Source organism: Sorex araneus, chromosome 1 (genome assembly GCF_027595985.1).
Source record: "Sorex araneus isolate mSorAra2 chromosome 1, mSorAra2.pri, whole genome shotgun sequence".
Classification (NCBI taxonomy): Eukaryota; Metazoa; Chordata; class Mammalia; order Eulipotyphla; family Soricidae; genus Sorex; species Sorex araneus.
In genome coordinates this window covers 389,648,159-389,674,238 of record NC_073302.1, presented here as the reverse complement: position 1 = coordinate 389,674,238, position 26,080 = coordinate 389,648,159, and the positions used below count along the sequence as shown (strand labels likewise).

The 26,080-nt window shown below is 38.4% G+C and overlaps 1 protein-coding gene across 4 annotated transcripts in view; it reads left to right on the top strand.

Moving 5' to 3' along the window:
• Positions 1-26,080, top strand: part of CDK14 (cyclin dependent kinase 14) — a 685,298-nt gene that overhangs the window by 302,102 nt on the left and 357,116 nt on the right. For all 4 annotated transcript variants that reach the window (XM_012935646.2, XM_055125412.1, XM_055125542.1 and 1 more), the window contains one exon: positions 5,817-5,911. In XM_012935646.2, coding sequence (XP_012791100.1) covers positions 5,817-5,911 — 95 coding nt within the window. The remainder of the gene's footprint in view (positions 1-5,816; positions 5,912-26,080) is intronic.

Below are 26,080 nucleotides of genomic sequence, written 5' to 3'. Positions count from 1 at the left end.
GAGTCTATTTCGACTTGGCCCTCCTAACGATGTTGCACTGGGGGCTCTTCAGGGTCAGGGGAATGAGATCCAGTTTGTTACTGGATTTTGCATATGAATACACCATGGGGAGTTTGCAAGGCTGTCCCATGGGGGCAGGAAACTCTCAGAAGATTGCCAGTTTCTCCTAGAGGGAGAAGTAGGCCAAAGATATCGCTTCTGAGAGCTTGCTTTTAAGTCTCTGGATGTTGACCGTTGATGGGATTACACACACCTGGGTTCCTGTGCCGGTACCTTCATGCATGAGGCCTGTCCAAACGTGTAGAGAGGAGCCTCCAGCATGGCTGCAGCTAGGTTCCAGTGGTCTTCAGCCACCGCAAGCTCTGCTTGGGGTGGGGAGGGAAGCTGGAGCCCATCCCCTCCGAGGGGCACCGGGGAAGACAGCCAGGCATGCGGGCAAGAGACTCTCTGCCTGTCAAAAACCAAATATGCATATATATATATATATATATATATATATATATATATATATATATATATAAAGCAAGTTCAAAAATACAGTTAAAAACCAGCTCTTATGTTAAGTCATCTTGTATCCTTCATCCCATAAATTTTGTCTCTCTCTCTCTCTTTCTCTCAGCATAAAGATGTGCTTGGAACATAACTACCGCTACTTTGTTTCTTGGTTTTGCAGAAGTTACTAGCAAGGTTGTTTGCATTTGTGAAGTACAACATACCTGGTATTGACATACTGCGTGCATGTGGAAGGTGGATCTTTGCGGTGCCAAATAGAAATCACATCACCTCAGACATGGACGGAGAGAGTTAGTTTGTGGGTCATTTTGCTGACTTAACTGGGAATAACCAGGGATGTTAAAACTAACAATCTTTTTCAGGGAGTAAATTAATTTAAATGCAAGGAAGTATCTGGTTAGACAAGGTATAGTCCCAACAATTTAGATTAGCATGTGATGTAAGAACAAACTAGAAACTGATTCAGGCTCAGTGTTGTACCAGGTGAAGAAAGGAAGTATTCTGAAATTCATGAAATGTCTACCATATCCTAGGGAAGAGGAATTAGTGTTGGAGAGTCGGATTGCTGTAAGACTCATTATGTCATAGTATTTGCATAATAATAGTGCAGTTAAACATATGTGTGTCTTTCACATATATTTTTAAAAATAGGGCCATCACTGATAGTGCTGTTCAGTTCAGGGCCTTACCTCTCAGTGCCTGTGGGCTCATGAGGTGCCTGAGGATTGAACTCAAGGCCTTCCACCTGCTAAGCATGTGCTCTGCCATTTGAATGATCTCCTTGGCCTCCGTCTATGTTTTTTTGTAGAGTTCTTCTAGTTCTTTATAACCAATCAGTTTGCAATGAAGAACTTTTCCATACATATCCTTTCTATTTTGTTAATGACTATGTAAATGGTTTAAATGAGAAATGAGATGGGAGACACATATAAAATATTTTTTTTTTTTTTTGCTTTTTGGATCACACCCGGCGATGCACAGGGTTTACTCCTGGCTCTGCACTCAGGAATTACCCCTGGCGGTGCTCAGGGGACCATATGGGATGCTGGGAGTTGAACTCGGGTCGGCCGCATGTAAGGCAAACGCCCTACCTGCTGTGCTATTGCTCCAACCCCCAAAATAAATTCTTTTTTTCCTTCATCTATAACCATGTTTTGTTGAACAAATTATTCCCCTTTTTACCCTTTTGTTTCTTTAATTCTGGTTATTTGTGTCAGGTTAATGGCTTGAATGTTAATAGTGGTCAAAGTAACTCTGCATTTGTAAGTTTTTCTTGGTGAGCCACATGAATACGGTTAAGCTGAACCACACAAAGTTGCTGTAAGTTACAATGTCAAATATTGGTGGCTTTATATGGTCAATCTGTATTGCTAGAGGATTTTATTCTTTAAAGTGATTTAGTAGCCATTCCGTGTGGTTACTGGGGCTTCAGTGTGGAAATAGCCCCCATCTCACTGCTGTTTGCCAGTTACCAAGTAGTGAATAAACAGGTATTGATGGCAAGGGGAATGGCTGAGGCTATAATTCTCATGCCACATATCATGTCTCTAATGATGGGGAGTTGAGTAAGTGAGCAAATAAAGAGGAATATGTAATGGGATTGAATTTCTGTCCATTGCCAAGTAAACAATTCATCTAAAAAGCAAATAAAAACAGTAAAGTTTTTGACGAATTTTAAACCACTTACTTGATATTTATAATGTTTAATTAAAGATAATTGATATTTATAATTATCTTTGCACACTTGAATGACATCTGGTGAACAGAATACACATCCCTAAATCAGGGGTGTGATTTCAGCGAAATTAAGTTTATATGACACTATGTTTGTACTAAGCTTATATTTCGAGTTAACTCTTACCTCATTTCCCTATTACATAGTTCTCTTTGTATATTTGTGTGTATCTAAGTATCCAAAGCAAAATTGAGTTAGAGATAGCACTTCCCCTCTTCACCAGATTATCTTGCTTTTATCATTTATTAGTTTAGGTTATATGTATGTGTGTTTATCATTAAAGAGAAGAGTCTAGGGGGCCGGAGCGATAGCACAGCGGGTAGGGCATTTGCCTTGCACGAGGCCGACCCGGGTTCGATCCCCGGCATCCCATATGGTCCCCCAAGCACCACCAGGAGTAATTCCTGAGTGCAAAGCCAGAAGTAACCCCTGAGCATCGCTGGGTGTGACCCTAAAAGCAAAAAATAAATAAATAAATAAATAAATAAATAAATAAATAAATAAATAAATAAAGAGAAGAGTCTAAATGGGATAGGTCACAAGATTTACCATTTTTCTACCTGTGTATTCCAATTAGGTTTTATATCTTCAGCTCTCAGGGCACACATTTGTTTCTTTCTCTATCTGGACCAGTCTGTGTCCCAGATGCGATCGTCTCTTTTCTCTATATGACTTTTATGTCTCTCACTCCTAAGACATTCCCTTCGAAATACTAGCCTTGGATATATTCAGGTATTCTACTTACTAGTAAGTGAAATTAAACTTCTTGTTGAAAATAATTGTAAAATAAAACCCATGTTGACAGCCTTAGATCTCATTGTCTGTAGATTTGAAGCAAAAGCTTATGTCCACTGAGGTCATAGCTTGAGCTATGGTAAACTCCTTTATTTAATAGAAAGTTATTTTTATCTTCTAGAAAAGTCAGCTGGACATCACATCCAGGTGAAATAGATCACATAAAAAAGGAGAGGAAAAATGTGAATGTGTTCTTTCTTTCTAAAGAGAAATAGAATGACCTGGATGGGTTTTATTTATTTATGATTTTTTCTTTTCTAGTAGGATGTCAAAAAATGACTTGGAAAATTATTAGGAATATTAAGGAATGGTTTTGATTTTCTTTCTTGATTAACACTGCTTTTGAAATTAATTACTAAAAGGGAGCCCAAAGGACTTGAGTGCATGCTTTGCTTTCCTGAACCCTTAGTTTGTCCCTGGCACTGTCACCTCTGGCAGTGACCCCTGAGTTCTAAGCTCCACTGTATGACCTCCACAAAAACCCCACTAGATTGGAAACCAATTTTGGATTTCTCTATTAACCCACATTTTATTTTAAGCATTATGAGACTTTGGTTTAGATAAAATGTTTTAAATAAAACCTCGACCAAGTCAGATTGGAAGCCTAAAATGTTCATACTCAAATTAGGAGATGGGAATATGACTGAATTGTGGATATTTGGATCCTGCTAACAGATTATGTTTCTATCCTGGGACTTTATTTCTATCTAGAGGCACAATTACCTTTATGAGGCGGATTGTTTCTCTATTTTTGCATTATTTCAACACAATTATTATTGTTCATAACTTAACAAATATTGTTAAAATATTCATTGTCAACCTTAGTTACAAAATTATTTTTGAGGTCACATCCAGTGGTGTTCATGCTTGATATCTGGGATTACTCCCAGTGAGCCTCTGGCTTGCAAAGCCTGCTTCTAGCTCTCTGAAGTATTCCTCTGACTACAAGTTTTCTATGTCAATTTAACTTGTAATTTTTCATATGTCAATGGTAAAGTGAGTTGAAATTACCATATGTTCACTTAAAATTTGAGGAGAGGGGCCAAAGAGATAGTTCTATGGGCAAGAAACTTGCTTGTACACAGCTAACTTGGGTTTGGTTTCTGGCACCCCACTCTGAGCCCGCTAAGGAATGATCGATCCATGAGTACAAAGCTTGCAGTAAACCCTGAGCACTGCCAGGTGTCACCCCAAATAAGAAACAACAACCAAAAATTGAGGATAACTAAGCATGCTGGAATAATTAACACTAACATTACAGGAATTGTTTTGTGTGTAAGTAATGAGGAAATAACGTGGTATATTTGTGATATTATTAGGCTTACATGTAGAATTATTTTGACAGTGTTTTTCTTGAAAAGGAAGACATTCTGGCTCTTGGGCCTGTAGATGTTAATCACTGGATTAATTTGGCAGCCCTGGCGAGAAACTTGCATGATTATGGCAGGAATTTGGCACCTTGCTGGGACCAGTGGCTGTTTCATTGGCAGCCTGCATGTTAGTCTTGTCTGTCACTTAAGCTGATGTTGGTAGATGCCATACACAATTTTCTGCCTTTCAGTACCTTGTGTTGGCCATAATCTTTGAAATTAGCCATGATTCTTTTCCAAGTAAGAATGAATTATTTATGTTAATATCAAAAGAAAGAGAGCGTGGTTCAGATATAGATGTTAGTAATTCTTTAACTGACAGTGTATCTTAAGTATGCATATAAATGTATTTATAAATCTAAAATCTGTCATTGTTGAGACATCTTGGAGTCTTCAGGTAGGTGGTAAAACTATATTTTATAAATGACATGTTTTATTTCTCTATAATATTAGACATCATCAGGAAAAAATTTTTCAAGATGAATGCTGACACAATTTTAATTTTATTGAAGTCAAAGGGTAAATGCAGTGGTTAATTGATGGGTATGAAGACATTACTTTGAGAAATGTGGAAACAGTGTAAGTGATAAGAGCTGGAGGGAGTCCCTGAGCAATGTCAGGTATGTCCCCAAAATAGTAAAACATCTATAGATAGAGCATATACATGCTAATGAAAAGCAAGTTAGAATAGGTATATTAACATCAAACAAAACTGACTAGAGAAAAATAAAAGTTATATATTGATAAAGGAGCAGTTTATTAAAAAAAACTAACCAAATGCATTTGTAATAAACCCCAGAGTTGCAAAATATACAAAGCCCAAACTAGCAGAATTTAAATGAGGAATTCAATTGTCTTCAATTATAGTTGGAAATATGAATGCTTCTTGAATTGTTTGATGACAGAACTACCATTCTGAAGATAAACCATGTCTCATCATCATCATCCAATAGGATCAATTAAAATGAATGCAACATCAGCAGAATACAAATTTCATATTTAACACATCTACTAAGATGAGCCCTTTCCTAAAAAAGCCTTAACCTCTTAAAATAACCTGGGGATGTAGCTTAGCACTAGAGCAGTTGTGTTACTTGAGTGAGGCCGTGGGTTAAGTTCTTGGCAACACAAAATAAATTAAAAAGCTAAGTTGAAATTGAAATGTGAAAATAACCTGTTCTCTGGACAAAATTGAATCTAACAGGGACTAATAAATAACAGATGAAATAGTTGAAGGATCATCTCCATGAAAATTGTGTTCCTCTGTTTTCCAACCTAACTTGTTACTGTCTTGAAAAATGTTAAAATAAAGGTTTAAACTAACAACTTGCCAAAATGATAATAAAACAAATCATCTTGTTTTCAGTGAGGAAAATAATCTCTTTGTTTACTTTATTTTGCAGCTTCTTTATTAAAAGGACTCAAACATGCTAACATAGTGCTGCTTCATGACATCATCCATACCAAGGAGACACTGACACTGGTGTTTGAATATGTGGTGAGTCAAATAAAGAATTCAGCTCTTGTAAATATTGATAACATTTGTAGACAATTCTCATTGAGTTTTATTCTTAGTGTGCAGTTTGCTGAGGTAGTTAACACAGGATATATATCTTTACATAATTTTGAAAGACGTGTTATAAGAGAATACCAGGAAAATTTTAAGTTGAATTCTTACCACATGTATCATCGGTTTGTAACCTATTTGGTAATAGGATACAGTGTACTTTTGTTTGTTTATCAAATAGAATTAAATAACATGATGGGAATCACTGTGCCAAAGAAATTTTGAATATACACACAAAATATTTTTATTTTCTCTGTATTTGCAACTTGGTTTCTCAAAAGCATCCTTATGAGGGTATCTGTGGAGTGAAACCTGATACTTACAATTTAGACTTCATGGATTTTCCCCTCAGTTGGTAGTTTGGCTATTAATTAAAGCTTCCAATTTGCATAGCACACAATATAATGATCTTATTGTGTTGAGAGTAATTCTGCTAGAAGACTTGGACTTGAACTCATAATTAATCTTTCTTCGTTTCCCTAAGAAAAACATATGGTATTTGTGTAGCACCACTACAGCATTTAACTGTGGAGTCATGAAATGTAACCATAATAATTAACATCCCAATTTTCACAGATGGATCTGAGAACCTGTAATTTATAAGATACAAGTGACATTGGGGGAGCTTTTTATTGAGAAGAATAGCTGTTGGTATTGTGACTGTATTAAGATCTCATTTTGTAATTACTATACTACTTTTTAAAAAAATTTTAAATAGTTTCCATTTTCCTTAAAATATATAATAGGATGAATATTTGCATCAATTTTGTGCCTGCTAATGTCTGCCTGTGTCTGTTTGTCATTTGAAAATTGTTGTCTTATGAAGAAGCCATTCATCCTGTCTATTTACATATAAATGATAGATACATTTGAATAATATGGTAATGTGACTACAAGGACAGCTAAAGCTGAACAGTTGCATATATTACATGCTACCAAGAATGGATGCAGATTCACACATCAATGCAAATATTATTTCTTTTGTTGAATCTACAATTTTGTAGTCAATAATGTATTCAGCTGATTTAGAATTGGAATTTTAGTTTCATATTTCCATGATGATACTTCAATTCAACCTAGAGTTTTCTTTGTGTACTTGACTGACTTGTAATGCTTCATGGAAATGTTTCAAAAGCCTACTTTCTCCCCTCTTCTCCTTCAATTGAATAATTAAACTAACTTAAAAGTAATTTTTCTTTAAAATCAATAACACTGATGGATTTACTAACAAAAAGAAAAGTAAATGTCGTTGTGAAGTTAAAAATGTGCATCTTCCATAAGATATCATTTTCTGATTTTATATATGTAGAATAAAGTCATAATAGGGAAAGAAATTCTCTATGCTGCAATATTTACTAGTTGATTAAGTCTATTTAAATATATATGTGTGTGTATGTAGGTATTTTTTTTAAAAAATTGTGAGCTACAGGGGTCAAACCCAAGTTCTTTCTTACTGAGCTACATATTTGGCAAGTTTGACCTCCAAACATAATAATCACTCTTTGTGTGAGTGGAATTTTTCCTGGTCCCAATTCATTTTGGCAGGGCAGGGAGGGGAGCACTCAGCAGAGCTCTTAGCTCACCTCTGGCTCTGTGCTGAGGTGTCATTCCTACTGGAACTCAGGGAACCATATGGGGTTGCAGGCACATAAGGCAAGCACCTTACCTGCTATACTACAGCTCCCCCGGTTCCAACTCTTATGGTGACATCCCAAGGCCTCATAAATTAGCCACCTAATAACTGTGGACATGTGGGTTACTCAACAAGGAACATTTTATTCCTAGCTCCTTTCCTGGAGTTAAGAATGTATTTTTACCTGATCTCTTGTAGTGAATGAAGCAAATTTGTGTCATTATTGTCTTATGGTTGTGCTGCTTTGACTCTTTTTCAAAACTGTACTTTAATTCTGTTTTCTTACTTTCTCAGTGTTAGTTTGACTTTATCCTTCCCTTTATTTTAAACTATTTTTTATTGAATCACTGTGAGATAGACCCTTACAAAGCTGTTCATGATTGGATTTCAGTCATACAGTACACCCATCCCTCCACCAGTGTACATTTCCCACCAGGTTCCCTCCCCCTACTCCCCACCCCTCACCCTCTATTTTTTTAATGCCTTTTTCTTTTTGCCCTTTTAATCTCCTGTCTTTATTCTCCTTGGTGAAATGTGTTTTGTTGTTAAAACTGGTTTGGTTTTTGTTTAAGTAAAATATTTCACCTAAAAGCAGAATTGGGAGTAAAGGTGGAACAGAAGAACTCCTGACTATAGAAAGTGGGCTTGGTGGGGAGTGGAGGGGAAGGAGATGGACTAAAAGTGAACTGAGTTAACCCTTTCAATTCCAAAAGCATTAATACCAATACTGGTCACCCAAATAACATTGTTTATTTTAAAATAAAAAGGTATGGGGAATGTAACTAAAAGAAAATCTTCTTTTCTAGGATAGGGAATAAATAGGCTCTTCTAACTATAGGTCAATTGAGTAGAGACCTAAAGCACTTTCAGCTTTAGGTCAGTCATGTGACCATCAATTAGTATGAGATTGATTTCCTAAAGGTTTACTTTTTTAAACTTTTTATTACTGACTGCATATACACTAATATCTCAGTAGAAAAATCAAGATTCTCACAAACTTTAATAGATTATTTTAATCAAATTCCCTTCCTCAAGAGTACCTAGCAAAAATAATTTTATCTCCTTTCCCTTCACCACTACTGTGCATTTCATTGCATTGGAAAGGTGACCTGTCTTGGGAATTAGAGCAGATGTAAACGAGGGACTTCAATTAGAAAACAGGAGGGCTGTGAGCTCCAGATAAAGATCAAGGCATCGGAGAGGGAGCTTTCCAAAACTTTGAAGGAAATGATGACTACAGTACTAAAATCTTAGAACTATTTGGCATTGTTTTTGATGCCTGGCATTATTATTATTATTATTTTTATTATTGTTATTATTATTTTAATCACCATGGGATTGTTATAAAACTTTCTTATTTGAGTTTCAGTCATGCAATTATCGATGACCCAACCCTCCACCAGTGCACATCTTTCACCTCCAAGGTCCCCAGTATCCACCTGCCCGTCCCACCCCTCCCACTGCCTTTATAGCAGACAATCTTCCCCATACTCTCTTTTGTATTGTTTTTTATGAATAGCATAAGTTGTTGTGCAGCGACAAGAGTGGCCATGTGCTCCTGGAATTCTAAAATTTTAGATAATTAGGGTCTGGAGAAATCTCTGCAGCAAACTGCTCGGTTTGGAGATTCTTTTGTATGTCTCTGGATCATGGCTGTTAAGGAGCTTAAGTAGAAGCTGGGGGCAGTTTGTGGGTGTGGCCTCTAGGTCCCATGTGGAGGAGTAGGGATGAGAAGGACCAGCCTATCCCCTACTCCTTGAGACCTGGAGTTTGCCCTCACTGAACCCTCATCCCTGCACTTCTCATTGGGTTCTGGAAGTGGCGGCCGCCAGGGTTTTTCGGAAGCAGGTGGAGGGATGACGCCTGCCCCTGTCTGAGACACCTTGGTGAAGTCAGCCTGGTTTAAAGTCCAGAGGCATCTCTGCAGCGAGCTGCTCAGTTCAGAGATTCTTTTGTGTGTCTCTGGATCATGGCCCTTGTTTCTATCTTTTGAAGAGAAATAAACTATTGGTATATGCCCTGCGCTGCACTGGCCCCGAGTGTGTGTGACTTTTGATCTCTTTCGAGATTGGCAAGCTACCCTTGGCGTATTCGATTTGTCAAAAACAGTAACACCAAGTCTCACGATGGAGACGTTACTGGTGCCTGCTCAAGCAAATCGATGAACAATGGGATAACAGTGACAGTGATAGTGAAATAAGGCGAATAAATGAGCTTCTTGTAGAGCTGAGCCAGAGGTAGTTGTGGGTGTGGCTCCCACATACCTAACTTTTGGTAAACTTGGCCCCAAGTTGTTGGGGTCTAGCCAAAGGCACGGTGGCAATTTTGGAATACCCGGAAGCCTGAAGGCACCATCAGGCTGCTGATGCACTCGCCCCACAGGGACAGGTTGACCTGCTGGCAACACCATACCCCCAGGTGCTGGGCATTATGCTGGGGATTTTACACTAAGTATTATTGACTCTCCTTTTCTTTTGAAATTGTTACTGTGACTGTGTGACATATACATGGCACATAAGAGTTGTTTTTATGACTAGTATGACATATTCCTATACATATGCTTGTTTGTGGTGTTCTCACTCTTAGTCATTGTGCTTGCTCTTTACTTGTGGAGGTCACACATATCTGGTTGTGTACTGGGGAACACACACTCCGTTTCAGTGCTCAGGTCATAAGACAACAGAGCTGTCAGCACAGAGTGCCTGTGGGTGGCTCTGGTGGTTGAACTCTAAGCTTCATACATGCCAAGCAAATGCTTTTGCCACTGAACTGTCCCTGGGCACCCATAATCTCTTTTGATATTCTCAACAGCCTTATTGGACTCTTAGCACTTTAACTGGGAAAACCTGAGGATTAGGGAGATTAAGTACTCTTCCTAGATACTGCGGCATGTAAAGCAGACCCAGACTCGTCTTACTCTGAATCCGTGATACAGTGTTATATTTCCCATCAACTTCTATAAATTTACTAATATTGAGCCTTTTGAGAGAGGAGAGAAAGGGAACTTTATCTTCTTTCTTTTCACAAGTCTTCCCTATTCTACATGTAAATTCCTGAATATAGTTTAATGCTGAATACTGTGAAACTGCTTTATTTTTTAATTAATAAAAATGTTTCAAAACCCAGCTATTTGCAATTAATTTAAATTATAAAATGTACTACTTTTCTGTTAAACAAACTTGTACATTATAGTATTCATTGGAATCTTTCTCTCTTTCTTTCTCTCTTTCTTTCTTTCTCTCTTCCTTTCTCTCTTCCTTTCTCTCTTCCTTCTGGAGAGAGTACACGAGACTATTACAGGGATCATTCCTGGTGGTGTTTGGAGGACTAAAAGATTACCAGGGATCCAGCTGGGATCAGTTGCATGCAAGTTGATGTCTTACCCTTGAGCAACTCCCAACCCCTAGGATCCTTTTTTTCTTCTTGAGGGGTGGGGGGTTGTGGGGGAGGGCTCATTCAGTGATATTTAGGCTTACTCCTGGCTCTGTGCTCAGGGATGACTCAAAGGGGCTTAGGAGACCTTATGAGATGCCAGGGGTTGAAAATTTAACATCCTACCTGTTGTACTATTATTCTTTCCCCACCTCTGCCAGGATCTTTTTAAATAAAGACAAAGATATATATCTCCATAGACACAGGAACAGAACTTTGCTATTTAGGAAGCCCTAAAACCAAATACCAAGCAGTTTAATTGGACAACTTCCTAAACTTAATGGTGGTATTGCTAACATCAAAGTTAAATTTTTAAACGTTGGTTTGGATCCTGATGTGATGGCTTAATGGGCTCAGTGCATGCTTTGCTTGCGGAAAGCTCAGGTTTGACTCCCAACACCACATGATAGACCTCTGAACACAGAACTAGGAGTGGTCCCTGAGCATGGCTATGGAACAAAATAAAAAACTTAAAAATGTTGTTTTTGAGGTTCTGGGTAATAGTTCCTTTTATTTTGAGCATTTTAGTCTTCATTGAAAATATACTCTATTTCCACTAAAACTTCAGTATCATTAATAGTTTAAGATTCATTAGGCACTGTTATTTTCCTTTGGACAGAAGTGATTGGAGTTTGCTTTGGAAAATTAAAAAAAAAATTTTAAAGTCCAAATTAAAATTTGGACTTTATAATTAAATAAGTGTCTGTGGGCTTTAAAAATATAATTTTATTATTATTATTATTATTTTTGCTTTTTGGGTCACACCCAGCGATGCTCAGGGGTACTCCTGGCTTTTGCACTCAGGAATTACTCCTAGCAGTTCTTGGGGGACCATATGGGATGCCGGGGATCGAACCCGGGTCGGCCGCGCGCAAGGCAAACGCCCTACCCGCTGTGCTATCACTCCGGCCCCAATTTTATTATTTTTTAATTTAATTTTATTTTTATAAAGTCGTTCATGATGATTTATTGCATCAATATTCCAACACATGCATGGACTTTTGAGATACCTACTTATGTCTCAGTAATCCCTCGCTCACAGGTGAAACTAACAATTATGTATAGTATCAATATATTTATGCTTTTTATTTTATAAGATAACTCTTACGCTGTTTCATATTATTTCTACAGATAATGCCTCAGGTTACATAAAAGCCCACTGAGGGCAGAATAATGAGATAAGTGATGAAAGGCTAGTGACATGGAAATGACTTTGCAGATTTATTTTGTGATTCAGTAGCTAATAGGATATTGTTAGCTTGGCTGTCTCTTAAGTACTGTGGAGAGCCCCTGCAGTGATCTGTAATGTAGATTTTTAGATACTTTAAAAATGTGTGGATAAAAGTCTATAGTGAACTGCAAGCTGGAAGATTGGGGACACTGGGACTTTTGCTGCCTAGGTTGCCCATATGTCTATGCCACAGTAGCATGTACCTCCCTGGGCTGTGTGCCATTTTGACTATAACCTTCTGCAATTGCTGTCAGATGCAAGGGGCAACTTTTACCAAGGAGTGGCTCAATTTACTTAAAAGGTATCTGGCTTCATAAAGATGTTTTAATTATTCTTTTGACTGTCATTTTTTTCATAGTTATGCAGTTTTAAAGAAATGTATTGAAATAGCCAGAGTTTTTGACTCCAGAATGTAGTTTTGCAAAAGTGTTAACAGATTTTTGTTTCTACTTAAACATAAAGTTAAGTAATTTATTTTGAACTTTTTGCCGAAGATAAGTGCCACAATATTCTTCTTAGCATGGTACTAAAATATCAAAACCAAATTTCTGAAGTTTAAATAAGAATATTAATAGCAAACATGGTTATGGAAATACATGTTACCAGTTACTCTGTTCTATTTTCAATTTCATGAGAGCAAAATAAAGTTCAGACTAGAAATGACATCAGCACAGCAGTGGAGGGCTGTGGTCCTGTTGATGGTGGCGAACATGTACTCACTTTACATGTCAAAATCATAAATGCTAGAGCTATTGTAACTGTTGACAATAACTGTAATAAATAAGGAAATAAAATAAATATAAAAAATAAAGTTCAGTAGCACTTTTCATTGCACATTTAATAACTGTATAAGGAGATTAGCAAAAAGCATATAACTAATCATGATAGTCACTGGAGCAATCATTTTTATTTCTTTTACTATGCTGTAAAATAGTGAAATCTTTCAAGTGTGCAACATTATATAATACAAAATCTTGTATTCCAAATGTAAAAAGAAAAAAGCCTAAATCATGACAGCCAAAACCACAGGAAGGGAGCCAAGGCTTCTGTGGCTGGAGATCCTTCCTTCATTCCACCCTGCAGACCTGCTGCTGTGGATCCTCTTCAGGGTCAGAAAGGATGGGCTGAGGTAGAACTGGCAGCTAGAAACTATATTCTGTCATTACACTCTGTCATACAATTTACTTAATTGTTTCATTTTTCTGCCTCTTACATTTTGATATCTACATTTGCATGATTTTATACCACATCTGTTCTCCAAAACTGTAGCTTCCTAGCAATATTCTGGTTTTCAGATTATATTATCCTGGGCCAATTGGGCATTTTTTCCTGATTTCCTATAAGACAAAATATATATGTGCGTGTGCATACAAATTTAAGTGGGTTTTTTTAAGGAAGGCAAAAATGAGAGGTACTTAGGTAAAAATATGAAAGAGGTAAAGAAGAATCTTCTCGTCTATTCAAGGCAAAAATATCCTAGATAGAGGCTCCTATGAGGAGCAGCAGGCCGTGTCTTACATGGAGTAAGCAAGGATGGCAGCTGTAAGGGCAAAATTGAAGATCCCAGAATTCACTGTGTTTCAGATTGTGTGAGACTTTGTGCTTGTTTTAATGAGCTTTTGGCTTTTTACTCGTATAGATGAGAAGCCACAATTGATTCATAAACATAAAAACCAGACTGATCCAATTTACCTTTATTTGGTTTCTACTTTTACTTGGTTTCTAAAGAATAGACTGAAGGTAGTCTATTTCTGAAAGAGGACAGGTGAGGAAGGAAGCTGTTGTATTTATAGATCCATGAAGTGATGACAGTAGTATGGGTGTGTGGAGCATCTCTATGGACACTGGAGCAGATAAGACCCGACCTTGCAAAGCGGTCCTAAAGCGAGGCTGCACGAAAGGGAGTATCTGGGCAAAGTTGGCAAGGGCAGGGTGTCAGCACCAGGTGTCCCGCCTTGAGCTCACTCGACCTCTGTCACATGAGCCCAAGACATAGAAACTGTCCTGTATCCTTAGCAGCACCTAGCCTTGAGTGGGATTGAACCGGGGCAAAGCAGAGTAGGAAAGGTCATAGGCCAATAATACAAAATTTTACGTGATTGGACCTTCCTATAAGGCTGAGACCCTCTATACAATGTGTGTATTTGGCATTAAAGTGAACAGTCATCAGCTGCTCCCGGAGGGTGTTTCTCCATGTACCGTCATTCTTTGCCCCATATCTTCCTGGACCCGGTTCGCAACGTGTCCGGGTACCTTGGGGGAGAAACTGTTTCCCAACACAGGTTATAGTGAGAAGTCAGTGAGCTGATTGACTTTGTTGGGGAATTTTATTATTTAATTTATTTTGATGGGCGTTGGGTTGGAGCCACACCTTCTGGTGCCCAGGGACTGTTTCTGGCTAGTGTGATCCAGTGTGATCCCTGGGGGTGCCCCTAGGATCTTACACAGTGCTATATGCAGGGTTAGCTCTTTACCCCCACACCATCTCTTTAGCCTCTAGTATGGAATTTTAGATACAAGGATGACCTGAAGGATTTTGGCTGAGCGACTAAAAAAAAAAAAAGCTGCTATAAGGAGACATGAGATAAACTACAAGAAGAGCAAAGTGGAGAGATGCAATTCTGTTTTTGTTTTTTTTTGGGGGGGGTGGGTGGGACATTACTAAAATGACAACTCAGTCTTAAATGTGGTAAACATAAGATAGCTGCAAGTGGGGATTTCACAAAACAGTGGGGCAGAAAACTGCATTTTAGGAGAGAAACATAAGATAGAGATTTGGGAACTCTGGTTATAGATAGTACTTGATGAAGGAATTGAATGAAATCACCAAGTGTGGTAATTGTTGCATTGGTGACCCTAAATAAACCCTGTCTCCAGATTCTCATACCCTTGAGTGGCATCCCCCTGTTCTTTCATCTAGGCGGGATTTGCAACCAATAAGTCAACATGGTAGAAGTAGCCTTGTGCAAGTGGTGGGACTGATGCTTAAGGAGGTCTTGAGGGCATCCGTTCCTGCTTTCTTGAACATCCTGACCAGCTATTTTCACATTAATAGTTGTTTTGGAGATGCCATGTGGAGAGGCCATATGGAGAAGTCTCACTGCATGATGTGGAAAAGAATTGAGAATTTGGAAGACACTGAGAAGTTAGGCCATAATCATGGACCCCACCAATGCCATTTGCACAGTCCTTTTAGCTAAGTGCTGAACCTGAGCCTTAAAAGGTCATCCTGGCTGTGGGGATAGAAGAAAATTACCAGCTCACAGACTCACATGGAGCCAAGGAGTGTGGTCCCTGCTGTGTCTTCTGCAACATAGGAATCCTGTTAATTGCTTAAACCACCAAATTTTAAGCTAGTATATGTTGTAGCAATTAATAATTAAAAAGTAAACAAGAAATTAGAAACAGGTTCCATGGGTTGAAGACAGGAGCACTCCATATTAAGGATGAAGGAAATCTAACACGGGCAAAGAAAAACAACAGCTAGAAAGGAGATTATCCATGGCCTCAGGTAAAAACTGTTCCATCAGCAGCTCTGAGCTGCATAGCCTGGGGATTTCCCAAGGGTGAGGGCTGCCCATGTGGTGCCTGGTAAGTGTCTGACATTGTGACACAGCAGTTCTTTCTACTTAAATGTATGAAGGAGGGACATTCAGAGCAGAAGGAGAGAAGGAGAAATTGTGACTTTCACTATTTAAGGTGAATAACCAGGAGCTTTTAAAAATATTTTTTCTGTTCCATTTATCATAGATCTCTACTTTTGTTCTTTGGTCTTTTTTCTCTCTCTTTTAAAAAAAAAATAACTAAGCACATACTCTCCCCATGCAAGATATAGAAGAAATTTGAGTCTGTTGCAATTAGAATAGCTCTGTCATTGGGATTGCTGAAAACCACCTGGTTATGTCAGAGGGCTTGAGGTATGTAGCACTGCATGATAGCACTGCCCTTCCATTGTTCATGGATTTGCTTGGGTGGGCACCAGTAACATCTCCATTGTGAGACTTGTTGTTACTGTTTGGGGCGTATCGAATAGGCTACGGGTAGCTTCCCAGGCTCTGCCATTCAGGCAGGATACTTTCGGTAGCTTGCCAGGCTCTCCAAGAGGGGCGGAAGAATCAAACCTGGGTCAGCCACATGCAAGGCAAACATCCTACCCATTGTGCTATCGCTGCTTCAAATAAATGTACAAGGCAGAGTTCCCACTTGCAAACAACTGATATTCTCTCTGGATGAGTTAGTTGAAACTGTTTATTAGATGGAGAATTTTTCTCAGTGGTCTCACACCCAAGTAGTCACACCCACTTTATCGAGAGGTTATTATGTGATTGATAGACCAGATGGGATGATTTAAAAAATGGGCAGGAATAGTGTGAGGCTGGATAGCTAGACTCAAGAGTTCAAATTGCGCCATGGAGCTGACCACACAGCACCAGGCTGCCATCGGATGTGTTGGCCTCAGGCACTGTCTCTTCCTTCGCTGGCCTCGCTTACCGCCTCTTCTGCTGATGTAAGATAAAGCAGTGTTTGTGAAGCCAAGAGATAGAATAGGGGTTAGGGTGCTTGACTGGCATGGCCTGACCTAGGAATGATTCTGAGCATCACATGGTCCCCTGAGCATCACCAGGGTAGCTGGGGATACAGCCCTGGATATCTCTAGAACTGCTGGGGTGTTCTAGGTATCCCTGGCACTGAAAGATTTGAGCAGCATTGCATCTTTGGGCTCTGGAGCCGAACCATGGGCCTGATAGCCAAGAATCACTGGTGGGGCCTCTGGACCTCCTGAGCACCACTAGGGAGTCTCCCTTTCCCTAAATTAAAGTTTGTATCGTCCCTACTTCTTTGGGTTCTTAGATCCTAATGCAAAGTTGGGTTTGATTACCTACCCTTAGGGTACATGCTCATGATTTGACTGTGCAAGGCCCTTAGCATGTATTTGGCTCTTTGACTTTTGTCTCCAGAGATGAACCTGGCTACAAAAAAATTCATAAGGTGGTAGATTTTCTTAGTACATGGAGATATTTCAATGCAAACTGTACTCTCTTAGTTCCCTGGTCTTCTTCTGCCACCCACCCTCTCTCCAAATAAAATCCTCATAAACATCCGCCCAAATAAGTTTGTTATCCAGTCCCAGATAAGTTACATCTAGAATGTGGAAAGAGTGTGTATCTGATAACTCAATTAAAAAAAAAGAATGTGGAAGGAACAGTAGAATCATTGTTTATAATACTTGAGATCATCAATAATACAGGTGGTAAAAATAGTACTGATTTTTAGAAGTGTCTGAGAACAAAACTCTGTATCTGTTACAGCACATTAGTAGATTTTTAGGGGCTAAAGTGATAGTATAGCAGGTAGGGCATTTGCTTTGCATGTGGCCAGCCTGAGTGTTATCCCCAATATCCCATATAGTCTTCCAAAGCACCACCAGGAGAAATTCCTAAGTGCAGAGCCAGGAATAACCCTGGAGCACCACCCGTGTGGTCCTCAAACCAAAACAAGATATATTTTTTGATGTTAACATACAGTGATCTCAATGATCTTAATTCCTTTTTTTTTGAAGAGTAGTGTGCTCTCTTTATTTCAATACAACTTATGATAGGGGCTCTCCTGGTACCCTTACAAGCAGAATAAAATGGCAATTTAGTTGTGACACTCTCCCCTCCCCTCTTGTCACTGTTTTTTGACAACTTCACTCAGTCTAGTTAATGAATTGTCATCAGGGCAGAAAAAAATAAATAAATTAAAAAGAAAAGTGCTATGCTGGAGGCCATTGTCCTTGACTCTGTCCTATTTGATATTATTATTAGTGAATCAAATAAAGATACGGTGATGATGTGTTTGACCTATCTGTGTGTGTCATAGCTGGGAGCCATAATTAACACATGGGGTGATGGAATCAGGGGTCAAAAAAGAATCTGATGAAATAATGAGCAGAACTTACACATTGAACTGCTTTGGGGATAAGTAAAACAATGTATTTGGTTAAAAAAAAAAAGAGGAGTGAAAAGCCACCTGACCTAACATGGAAAAGCAGAAGAAGGTTAAATTAAAAAGCTTATGTGGAAAGACTCTGTGTAAGCCAACACTGAAGTGAGACTCCAGCTGATGTAAAGGCAGAGGAGAGCCCTGCCTCCTGCGTTTCCCATTGCTCATCTACAGGCTAGAGGCTAGTGTGTGTAGCGTGGGGGCTGGGGGGTGGTGGGCAGGCAGGGGGCGGGCAGTGCAGGTTGAGGGATAGGACTGTACTTTGACAAGTACTGAAGCAAACAGGAGGAGTAGGAGCGCTCTCTAAAGAGGGCTGATAAAGTGCCACCCACGTTTTTCAGTCGTTTTAGATCTTAAACTTCAAAATAGAAACATAAAATGGTTATGGTTATTTACTCGTTCATTATTACCCTCCAACATATATAAACTGTGTGCTCTGTGTTAAGGGCTCTCCTTGGACTTTAGAGATGTACATATATAACTCTTTGTGAGGAAGAGGACCCCAAACAGAGGTCCTGGTGCCCCACAGTGATTCTCAGCCTCTTGCATCCAGTGCACGGACTTAAGGGTGCAGGGCTACTCTTAGGCTCTGCAGTGCTGGGAAAGCCTCCGGGCTGCACCCAGTAATGCCCGGGAAACATGTGGTGCCGATTATCAAACCTGGAATGAATATGGGTAGCACCTGGAATACTTCCTTAACACTCTACTATTGTCTGGCCCCAGTGCTTATTTTGAGATCCTGTGTAGAGCTGTGAGCTTATTAAGCTAGATAATACCTGTGTGCATTTGAATTGCAAGTTGCTTTCACAGAACTTCAGGTTGTCTTAAGGAAAAACAACAGGAAGACAGAAATTCAACCCCCAAAATCTTTCTTCACAGAAGAGTTTCTATTTTGTATATGAAGAATTAGTGACACAGTATAATCTAGAGCTGCCGTGCATAACCAAATACTGATGTGAACAGATGTCAGAGTTGTGGATGATTGAATATGCAGACAGCATGAAGCAGTTGAATTCTAAACCATAAGGAGAAATGAAAGACATGAAAAGAAAACACACTAACTTTCAATTAGTGATCTCTTATGAACTTCTCATTGTCTTTAATTGATAAGATAAAGTCAATTAACTACTCTTACTCTTTTAATGACTTTTTTCTCATCTAATCGGGAATCATGATCTCTTGCATTTTCAAATATGTTTGCTGCTATCATGTTGGGTGCTCAGATTTTATTTCTTCTACGATTCTTGTTGTTGTTGTTGTTTACATCACACCTGTCTTTTCATGTTATGCTTTTATTTTGTGAGGTTGCCATCCTTATTAGAAGACCCTAATTACAGTTCAGTATTATAATTCATGTGGTGTGAGATAGAAGTGTGTCTGATCACCAATTGTTGCTAGAGTAAATGCCTCATTATCCACAAAACATCCAGTTACAAGTTTGCTCCACTATCCAGGAAATATTTTTAATGAGAATACATTATACCTCTATTTAAATTTTTTTAATTGTCTTACTTTAATTTAGAAATTTATCATTTAAATTGCAGACATTTCATTGGGAAGCTAGAATATAAAACATGATATTTGAAGGAAATATACTGAAAAAGATTTGGTGGAGAGAAATAGAAATGAAGGTGATGGTGATAAAAGAATTCTTTTTTAAAACAAAGAACATATTTCTAGTCGTTTGTTTTATTTTCTCACAGAAATTGTTACTATATTTATGAAGAAAATGGTTCTGTTGAAAAAAATGTATGTTTCAGGGGGAAATGTAGACGTGAACAGAATTCATTAGCTTTAATAAGACGACACTAATTATCAGCTTAGAGACATTAGAGAAACACTCAGTTAAGGTACTAAAGTTTCTTTGTGATCAAAATACACAAGATCAAGGTGAAGATGATCAATAATTCCAATTACCTTTATATTATGCTTGATTGGGACATTAAGTTATTGGAGAAAAAATCACTATCATATTTTTTTCAAAATGAGAAGATGTACATCATCTTACAGAATGGGTGTCTGTAACTTCCCACTTTTCAGAATCAGTAGTGTGATTAAAAAAACAATTTAATAGCTCAGATTTTCTTTTATTCTGTTTCATTATCATACCTGCTTTTGTGATTATTTCTTGCATTTCCAGAATAGCTAACACTACATGATATTTTAGTTTAAAGTGCATTTTGTGCTTTGGTAAAGGTATATTAGATATACTCAAGACTTTGTTATTTATTATAAAATGTACTTATTGTTTTAATATAAGTTATACATCACATGCTGCATATAAAGAGTCAATTAGATTTATAATTTATAGAAATAAGCTTTCAGTTCCATCATTCTGCTGCTAACTCAATTTTTATTTGAATTACTAATAAATTAATTTTCATTGCCAGTTCTTGATTATCCACATCTTGGCATCATACATTGATTTCCTATAATAACAAATGGGAGTTAAAGTATGCTTTCCTTTTCTTTATTTTCAATCAAATGAATGAACCCAACTTCTCTCTGCTTTCCTTCCACCTACTTCCTATTCTCTCTGTATAATTTTGACTATTCTTTTTACATCAAATTTGCAGTTCCAACATATCGGAGACTATCATTGCTTTTCTCCCTCAGTTCAACTTTTGGTTTTATCTGGAAATAATAGTTTCATTTCTGTCATTAATTTACTGTGTCCCAGAACCTCTTTACCTGGCTCATCTTCCTTCACCGATTTTTCTGTGGTGTTTTTCTCTTATGGCCTGATGCTCTTTTTGATTTCCCATTTTGTTTTGGCAGCAAACACAATTTTTAATAATTTACTGGAAAGGGGTAGTGAAAGACTTAATTTTTGATACATCGCATCTCTGAAAATAACTCTATTTTGCTCATTGATTGACATTTTGGCAAGACATAGAAAACTTAGTTGAAAATAAGTTCAATAGAATTTCAGGAGGATTGCTCCACTGTGATGCTAGTTTTCATTATTAGTGTGAAAATAGTTTGTTTTATTTCTAGTGTTCAGAAATTTCATTATAAAGGGGAAAAATGACTATCATGAAGCATTCTTTCCTTTGGCTGTGATTTTTCAATAAGGAATCATGTCTTTCATTTTTTCTTAAAACATTTAACTTAAAGTACTATTCTCATGACAAGATTTATTTTCATTTACTTTTTAATTTTTATGTTTGGGGACCATATCCAGCAGTGCTCAGGAACTATTCCTGGCTTCGTGTTCAGGAATGACCTTCACAGGGGACTCCAGGAACCGTAAATGGTGCTGGGGATTCAAACTATGGTTGGCTGCATGCAGGCAAACACCTTACCTTCTCTACTATCTCTGTGGTCCCCACAGAATTCTCTTTTAAAATTCTGTAATTAAATGCTTTTTACTGCCTTCACAAAACTGTGGAACCATCACTAACACCTACTTTTAGAAAAATTTACCACCCTAAACAGAAACCTCTTACCCCTTTACTATTACTCCAGTTTCTCTGCAGCTGTTTATCTACTTCATGACCTTATAGATTTGCTTGGGCATTTATTTAAATGGAATCATAATAATATGTGACCTTTTGTGACAGGTTGTTTTCCCCTTAACATATTTTTGAAAGGACCTCTGTAGTAGCATGTATCAGTACTTTCTTCATGGTTGAATAATACTCCAAGGAATCAATATGACACGTTGTTTATCCATTTAGTAGTTGATGAACATTTGAATTAAATTTTTTTTATGAATCACTGTAGTAATAAATAACATGTTAAATCATTAAAAATGAACATCTTTCTGGCCCGAGCGATAGTACAGTATTGTATATACAGAACTTGCCTTGCACCCAGTGGACCCTAGTTTGAGCCCTAACGCCCCACCAGGAGTGAGCCCTGAGCACAGAGCCAGGAGTAAGCCCCAAGCACGGCCAGGCATGGCTTCACAGCAAAGAACACAAAAATAGTCTTTTAAATACATTGAAACAAAAAGATTGAGTGCCTAGATGCTAACTTCGGCCACGACCTTAAGACTTCTCCAGTGGAAGCTGGAAGATACTCACTGAGTGAGTGAATATTTACTGAATAGAAGAATAAAATATATCATGAATAATAAATTTAAATCAAAGTGTAGAAGAAGCTAGATGAGACCCTGAGGTCAGATAGAATGAGTTTCTATTTGTCTTGATTTCCAAAACTCTGTTGCATGCTGGAAATCTATTGAGCAAATCAAAGTTTCTCTGTAGACTCTTTGTAACACAGCAGTGCATTAAGTTTCATGTCTCAGTGTCATTATATATCAGCTGAGCATACTGCCGGTGTGGAGAAGAGCAAGTCATGATATTGCTCAAGTGCTTGGATAGTTATGGTTTTTGAGGGCACATATATTTATGTATATATATATATATTTATTTATTAAATCACTGAGATACAGTTACAAAGCTTTCATGATTTTCAGTCATACAATGATTGAACACCCATTCCTCCACCAGTGCGCATTTTCCACCACCAATGTCCCCAGTATCTCTCCCGCCACCCCCACCCCAGCCCACCCTCTGCCTCTGTGGCAGGCACCTTCCTTCTTACTCTCTGTCTACTTTTGGGTATCATCATGGTTTGCAGTACAGATACTGAGAAGCCATGATGTTTTGTCCTTAGTCTACTTTCAGTACGCATCTCCCATCCCGAGCGATCCCTCAAACCACCATTGACTTAGTGGTGAGGGCACATATATTTAACAACTGTGATCATAAACTAGAGAAATAAATTATATATATATATGTATATTTTTGGACTGGAGTGATAGCACAGCAGGTAGGGCATTTGCCTTGCATGGGGCCGACCCAGTTTTGATTCCTCCTTTCCTCTCGGAGAGCCTAGTAAGCTACCGAGAGTATCCTGCCCTCATGGCAGAGCTTGGCAAGCTACCCGTGGCATATTCAATATGCCAAAAACAGTAACAACAAGTCTTACAATGGAGACAGTACTTGTGCCCACTTGAGCAAATCGATGAACAATGGGACAACAGTGCTACAGTGCAGTGCAGAATCACTGTGAGATTCTGATCACATTCTAATCACTAGAGCATTACAAAATTGCTCTTGATTGCATTTCAGTCATGCAGTATTCCAACACCCATCCCTCCACCAGTATAATTTCTCAGCACGTGTCTCCAGTTTCCCTCCCATCCCTTCAAGCCATCCCACACCCCAGCCTGCCTCTATGGCAGGCACCTCTTTTCTCTCATTCTCTCTCTCTCTCTCTCTCTCTCTCTCATTTTAGGATTATGGTTCATGACACAGATGCTGAAAGGTCATCATGTATATCCCCTTACCTGCTTTCAAGAATTAATTATTGTCCAGAGTGATCATTTCCAACTCATGTTGTCATAGTAAATTCTCCTCTATTTTAACTAGTATCCATCTCCCACACCATTAACCAACCATTTACCAGTTCCCCTGGTACATTTTCTGTGGCATTGGTATTAGTGTCCTACTGTTGTTTTATTTTTATATCCCACAGATAAATGCAGTCATTCTATATCTGTTCTTATTCTAACTCATTTCACTCAGCATGATACTCTCAAAGTCTATCCATTTATAGGCAGATTTCATGACCTCATTTCCCCTATCAGCTGTGTAGTATTCCATTGTGTAGATTTACCATAGTTTCTTTCTCCATTCATCTGCTCTTGGGCATTCAGGTTGTTTCCAGCTTCTGGCTATTGTAAATAGTGCTGCAATGAACATAGAAGTGCAGATGGTGTTTTTGCTGTGTGTCTTTGGACAATTTGGGTATGTTCCAAGAAAGTGGTATTGCTGGGTCAAATGGGAGCTCAATTTCTAGTTTTTTGAGGAATGTCCATATTGTTTTCCAAAAAGGTTGTTGGACTAGTCAGCATTCCCAATAGCAATGAATGAGGGTCCCTTTCTCCCCACATCTGCACCAGCACTGTTTTTATTCATTTGTATGTATGAGATGATATCTCATTGTTATTTTGATTTGCATTTCCTTGATGATTAGTGATGAAGAACATATTTTTTTGTGTGTGCCTTTTGGCAGCTTGAATTTCTTCTTTGAGAACGTTTCTGTTCATTTCTTCGCTTCATTTTTTTTTATGGAATTTGGTGTTTTTTCTTATAAAATTCTACTAGTGTACTATATAACTTTGATATTAACCCTTTATCAGATGGGTATTAGGTAAATAGTTTTTCCAATTCGATGGGCAGTCTTTGTATCTTGGTCACTGTTTTTATTATTATTATTTTTATTGAATCACCATGGAAAAAGTTACAAAGCTTTCAGGTTAAATTCTCAGTCACTCAATGATCAGACCCCCATCCTTTCACCAGTGCCCATGTTCCACCACCAAGAACCCCAGTATACCCCCCATCTCACCCCCCTCCCCACCTGTGTGGCTAATGATCTTCACTTTATTCTCTCTATATTTCGAATACATTCAATATTTCAACAGATAACTCACTATTATTATTTGGAATTTTCCCTCGACAATCAAACCTGCTGAAAAGGCATCATTTGATAACTTGTTTTCCATTGCTGAGAATGAAGAATATATGAGGTTTTGGATTTCTGATATTTTAGCTCAGTTCACAGTCTCGATGCATTTCTATAAGAAGCCGCTGGGTGCCAAAATTGGTTAGTAGACCTCCAAGATCATAGTCTTTAGAGAGCAGAGGAGCCATTTTTGTGTGCGGCTGCTCTGGATCTCATCTGGGCAGAGAGCGTGCTGGTAACACCCCCATCCCGTGATCTCCTGCCCGCCACATCACTGCAAACTCATACCTCTGAATAGTGGGATCTAGATGATGGCGGTCGCCACATGGGTGCCGCCGCTGCTGCCGCCACTGCCGCCTCCCCCATAGCGAGAAGGGGTTGAGAGAGAAAAACTGTTCCCCTCCCGGGGCTGCATGGGGTTGTAGCTCAGTTCACAGTCTAGATGCATTTCTATAAGAAGCTGCTGGGTGACAAAATTGGTTAGTAGACCTCCAAGATCATCAGTCACTGTTTCTTTTGAGGTGCAGAAGCTTCTTAGTTTAATGTAGTCCTATTGTTAATCTTTGCTTCCACTTGCTTGACCAGTGGTATTTCAGCTTTGAAGATGCCTTGAACTTCAGTATCGTGGAGGGTTTTGCTTATATTTTCTTTCATGTATCTTCCATATATATGTGGGAGAAAACATAGACAAAACATATGGATTCAGGTCTGATGTTAAGATCTTCAACCCATTTTTATCTGACTTTTGTGTATGGTATTACGTAGACTTCATTTTTTTAAAACTTTTTCTTTTGTTTTTTTAAATTTTTTAATAGTTTATTTTTAGTTAGTGAGTCAACGTGAGGGTACAGTTACAGATTTATACATTTTTGTGCTCATGTTTCCCCCATACAAAGTTCGATAACCCATCCCTTCACCAGTGCCCATTCTCCACCACCAGTGAACCCAACATCCCTCCCACCCTCCCCAGTCCCGTCTCCCCCCACCCCACACTGCTACTATGGCAGGGTATTCCCTTTTGTTCTCTCTCTCTGATTAGGTGTTGTGGTTTGCAATAAAGGTGTTGAGTGGCCATTGTGTTCAGTCTCTATAGACTTCATTTTTTTTACATGTAGCTGTCCAATTTTGCCAGCACCATTTGTTAAAAAGGCTTTCCTTGGTCCACTTCACATTTCTTGCTCCCTTATCAAAGATTAGGTGATTGAATATTTTAGGGTCTATGCCAGAATATTCAATTCTACTCCATTTGTCTGTAGGTCTGTCTTTATTCCAATATCATGCTATTTTAAGTGCTACCATCTTGTAGTAGAGTTTGAAATTGGGGAAGGTGATGCCACAC